The sequence below is a fragment of the Dysidea avara genome, chromosome 10 (assembly GCF_963678975.1).
Source record: "Dysidea avara chromosome 10, odDysAvar1.4, whole genome shotgun sequence".
Lineage (NCBI taxonomy): Eukaryota > Metazoa > Porifera > Demospongiae > Dictyoceratida > Dysideidae > Dysidea > Dysidea avara.
In genome coordinates this window covers 21,968,197-21,973,542 of record NC_089281.1, presented here as the reverse complement: position 1 = coordinate 21,973,542, position 5,346 = coordinate 21,968,197, and the positions used below count along the sequence as shown (strand labels likewise).

General features: G+C 34.7%; 1 protein-coding gene across 1 annotated transcript; it reads left to right on the top strand.

Annotated features, from left to right (window-relative positions):
• Positions 1–229: 229 nt before the first annotated feature.
• LOC136268977 (thrombospondin type-1 domain-containing protein 4-like) lies at positions 230–4,079 on the top strand. Its single transcript, XM_066064447.1, has 10 exons — positions 230–307; positions 396–469; positions 546–597; positions 1,324–1,405; positions 1,459–1,594; positions 2,233–2,440; positions 2,487–2,657; positions 3,076–3,255; positions 3,310–3,495; positions 3,547–4,079. The coding sequence occupies exons 1-10, from the start codon at positions 233–235 to the stop codon at positions 3,832–3,834; spliced, it is 1,452 nt and encodes a 483-aa protein (XP_065920519.1). The 5' UTR covers positions 230–232; the 3' UTR covers positions 3,835–4,079.
• The last annotated feature ends 1,267 nt before the right edge of the window (positions 4,080–5,346 follow it).

Genomic DNA, 5,346 nt, shown 5'->3' with positions numbered 1-5,346 from the left:
GAAACAAACCTTTAATAGCTTATCAGATTTTCATGAGCCTATAGAAACTTCATGTGTTTTTGCAAGTGTATAGAGCTAATTCTTAGGTGGGAGTTTTTTTTTATAATGCATACATCCCTTGACTATAAATTCTTAACTGCCAGGTAACCAATAAGTAGAACTTATCAGGCTTCCTAAGTATAAAAGGTAGCTAGCTATCATACCGAGTGGTATTTCAGTTGTACTCTTTCAAATGTGCAGAAAGAAAATGATAATATTTTACAAGCAGGTGTTCTTATTTGGTATTTTTGTTTCTGTTATTGAAACAGTAAGTGTGCATATACATGTGCTTGCAGTTTATGACATCGTCATTTACAATTTTAAGCAGTTATGTAAAGACTGTTTTATTATTTTAGGCTCTGAGTGATGAATGGAGTATCTGCTCTAGAACTTGTGGTATGGGAGTTGAGGAGAGAATTGTCCCTTGCCAGTAAGTTTATATGTTTTATATTTGCAAACAGTGTTACGTATATATATAGACATTCCAATACATAATTTTATTTTAGAAATGCTGGTTGCAATGGAACACAAAAGGAATACAGAGTTTGCAATGTGATGGTACGTCTATGGGTAATGTGTAGTAAGTATTTTAAGCACATGTTTGCATGCTAGTAATAATAGTTATGTAAAGTTATAAAGGCTAGGACTTATGTATCATGTATAGCAATTACATGCCCATTCTTTTCCTAATGTGTGGACAAGCTGGATTGCTGGTGTATTACCATGGAAATGACCTACAGTGCCCACTGTATTCAAATTACAAGGCTTGTATCAGCATATGTGAAAGGCCATATCAAATTACATGTATAGTAATTTACTTTATAATGTCAGTCCAGGTGGTCAACAAATTAGACTTAATATGCATTAGCTACCTTTGACTCAATTACATATAAGATACCTACAGCATAATACATCTATGTTGTAATTGGATACCTTCTCTCCCACTGTGTAGGCAAGTTAATAGTCAAAGTATATAGTTGTTGGCACTAAATACCACAATAATTTAGTGCAGCTACACAAGCAAGCATTAACAGGACCATGGCATCCAAAACCAGGCTGCTATATATATATATACCAGCTGGATGTATTTGCATACTGTATCATTTGTTACATGCTACAGTGTTGAATATCTAGTACCAACAGAGCATTACACTTGTGGTATTAATATTATTGCAATTTCCATTGATTGTTTCAAGGGCACAACCATTATGATATACAACATAATATGCAGAAAAAAATATAATTAGCTTTGTTTTGTATGCTATGAATGATTTGTACTTACAGACGTGTCCAGATAATGGCAATAATCCTTATCAGTGGGTTGTTGGAAATGACTTCACTTCTTGCAGCCAAACTTGTGGAAGAGGTAGATAAATAACTCATTGGATATAGTGTTCAGTATAACTTGATGGATTTTAGGAACACAAAGATCAGAAATATACTGTCAGCAGGTACAAACTCAGATGAGGGTTCCATATTCTCAATGTAATGGCCTGTCAATGGAAGCATTAGAACCTGTTATCCAGTTTTGTGATCAGCCACCTTGTCCCTCTGAGTGAGTCCAATCTGATAATTTATCAGTTGTTGTGTAATGTTGTTTTGAGTCAGTTTACTTCCCATGCAATATTAGCTGTTTTATAAGGATGTAGTTTCCAAAAGTTGGTTATTGTTGAAAGGGATTTAGTATCAAACCTGGAATCCAAGAATTGTACCTGTGTCAGCCATATTTCTATTAGGGTATCTTGGTCATGGCACACTTATTTCTCAATATAATTATAGCAAGCAATTTTTCCACATGTAAAGTGCAGTTTTTTTATGGATATTGGTTATGCTTTAATCAGGTGAGAGTTTCCAGTCTGTTTTGGTGTGAATCTTATCCTGAAAGGCCAGGAAACAAAATGTAGGTTAGGGGGGGGGGGGGGGGGGGGCTGGCAATCTCCCTTGCTCAGTTTAGATTAGCCTGTGATTATACTTCTCTGACATCTTGCCCATTTCTTACAGCAGACAATGGATTCATATGGTACATGCTGCATTTGCTATTAGAAACATTTGGTATGATGTAAAAAAGGGTCAAACACTCCAAATAAACTGTATTGTAATGCATTACCTCAATACAAGACACAACCAATGATAATAGTTAATACATATTGATGATTGAATTGTACATACCAAAAAAGAAATATTCACATCTAGATGGCAAGTTTCTGATTGGTCACCTTGTTCAAAGAGTTGTGGTGGAGGACACAAGAGGAGGAATGCTATTTGTGCACACATGTATCGTCTTGAACTAGCTCCAGTCCCAACTCCAAGGGAGTGTGATAACATAACAAAACCAGCAACACAACAAACATGTAACACTCACCCTTGTCATAACCATTGGGACAGTGGACAATGGAGTATGGTAAGTTAGGCAATAACCATAGCAAATATAATTTTACTGTGTTTAGTGCTCTTCTGGCTGTGGGAATGGAATTCAAAGAAGGAACATTACTTGCATGGATGTTCACAGAAGAAAGATACACAAACACAATTGCAGTTTATTGATGAAACCTGCTGTTGAGCGTTCTTGTACTGAACACTCATGCACCTATAAATGGATTACATCTGATTGGAGCAATGTAAATTATTAGTCGTATCTGACTGGAAGCCAAGAATGTGGACACACTTTCATGACTCATGTGTAACTTTTTAAAGCTATTATGCTATGGCCTTGAATTTTTTTAGCCATTATAAAAAAGTTTAATTGGCTTTGTAATACAAATTGCAGAATGCAGATACTCTACTCTTGCACTGAGATATGTATGACTGGGCAGGAATGTAGGCACATCTTCATGACTCGTAACATTGTTCAATGCCATTATTCAATTCCATTATATTACATGGCTTTGCAACACATGTTACAGAATACAGATACTCTATTCTGGCATTGACCTAGTTTGCTTTATCTATTTCCAAGAAAATATAGCGATGGAACTCTTGATATTTCTTCCCTTAAACATCAACAAGCAATCATTATATTTTATCTTCTTCCTGTAGTGCTCTATGAAATGTGGAATTGGAATTCAAATCAGGAATGTTAACTGCACTGAAGATGGAAGAATAGTTGAGGACAGAATATGTTTTGAGAACAGTGAATATGTCAAGCCAGTGGAACAGAGAAATTGCAGTGGGGTACACTGTAGTGGAAAATGGTTTGTACAAGAATGGAATACAACAGTATGTCATTGTTAGTTGTGATATTTACCCAGTGTTTTTACAACTAATTTGTAGTGTGAAGCACCCAACTGCTATGCAAAAGGAAATCAATACAGAAGTGTGTACTGCATTCATGATAGAGAAATATCTAATGATGATGATCAGATAGAGTGTGATCCCTCAACAATGCCATCATATGTACGGAGCTGTTACAAGACTTCAGGGTGTAACCCAAAATGGGTTACATCACCATGGAGTGAAGTAAGTACAGACACAAAATAATAAAGTATAAAAATCTTCCTTTTATTTTAGTGCAATGAAGATTGTGAGAGTAGAAGATTACTAGAATGCAAAATGGGAAATGCAAGAGTACATGATAATAGATGTCTGGATGTTAAGCCTGTTTCATTTAGGATGTGTGGTCCGGAGTGCCCATACTTAGTTTGCTTGAAAGAATTTTGTCACCTTGATAACTTAGGAATTTGCGAAAAGAAATGTTGTGAGTATAGTGTAACTGTAATACCTGAATATCTTGGGCCTTTGCTACGCTACCGACTAGTTGAGAAGCCATGCTGTGAGCAGTGTAAAAGCAAATCATAATTCTCTTGTATTTTTCATCTGCACTGTACTTTTGTAAAATGGACTGTGAATTATAGGACTGCACCTTAAGTGTGTGTATCATCATAGAACTATGCATACTTTAAGCAAGCACACACATGTAATATAGTTGTATTTTTATCAGTCAAGTTAGCTTGAAATGCTGCATAGTAAATTTGAACATTATGCACCGAAGTCAGTGTTGGGACAGTTACTTTTTAAATGTAACTAGTTACATATTACATATTATTTACAACTGAACTATTTAGTTAGAGTTACGTATTACCCATATAGTAAAGTAACTAAGATAATATTACATATTATATTACTTTGTGTCCACAGCCTTAAGCTGTCACATGTGAAACTACCACTTTATCCCGTGGCATGATTGTGTTGTCGGGCAATGTGTAAATCTTGGTTATAAGTAAGAAGCTGGTGAATAAGCTTCATTCAATAGGCTTCGTTACTTCGTAGTGGCTAGGTGTTACTCAGTGGATAACCAATGAGATTAGTAACTTCGTTACTTAAAGTAATAATATTATGTAATATTATACTTGTTACAGTAAACTTCATTACTTAGGTAACACGTTACATTTGCAAGTAAACAACTTGAGTTATATTACCTGTTTTTACAGCATATTTTGTTATATTACATCGTTACCACAAAAGTAATAATTATTATGTAACGCATTACTTATGTAACGTGTTACCCCCAACACTGAGTCTAAAGTGACATGCACAACCACCCAACTGTAGTCATGCTAATTTTTATTAGGTTGCAGCATGTATATACTGTTAGTTTAATGAATAGCAAAGTACTTTCAATGCATCAACGTACACAAAATCATGCTAAACAGTAGAATTTGATGTAGGTATAAGCATACACTTATGCATGCATTTATTTAAAACATTGGTCATAACAAATATGAATTTGGAATGTAGATCTTTAACAATAATTATATGTCATCATTTATTTATACTGTCAAACTTATGTATATGTAACTACGTAAGTATGAAAAAAATCAGGTATAAAAACACAAACTGCACAAACCAGGGCATATAGACGTATACCTGAATTGATTGTCTGCAATCTGTAAATTGTTTACAAGTACATAGAAAAATTTGGAATTTTCAACTGGAGTAGGGACCATAGCACATTGATAAAAGTACTGAAGTAGTGCACAATATTAAATCACAGTAAAACAAGTTATATCCCTACTGTGCATCTTGAGCACAGTAGGGATATAACACTTCTTATTGTTTTACTGTGATTTAATATTGTGCACTAGCTACTCCAGCTTGTTTCAGTACTTTTTATCTATGTGACTATGTGCTATGGTCCCTACTCTAGTTGAAAATTCCAAACTTGTTTGTTAACTTTATTTTGTAAATAATTATTATGACTGGTGAACCCACGCATACTGCATCTGAAATGGCATTGCATGCCCAGCTATATCAATTATTGTCTGAAAAATGAAGTATCCATTACGCTTTGTTGTCAGCTATGTTCAACCC

What these genes read in the sequence shown, in the direction of transcription:
- LOC136268977 (XM_066064447.1), top strand. Translation starts at nt 233, where the DNA reads ATGTGCAGAAAGAAAATGATAATATTTTACAAGCAGGTGTTCTTATTT. An exon ending in CAGCCACCTTGTCCCTCTGA is followed by an intron (nt 1,595 to 2,232) that starts GTGAGTCCAATC and finishes ATTCACATCTAG; the next exon opens with ATGGCAAGTTTCTGATTGGT. An exon ending in TACAAGAATGGAATACAACA is followed by an intron (nt 3,256 to 3,309) that starts GTATGTCATTGT and finishes ACTAATTTGTAG; the next exon opens with TGTGAAGCACCCAACTGCTA.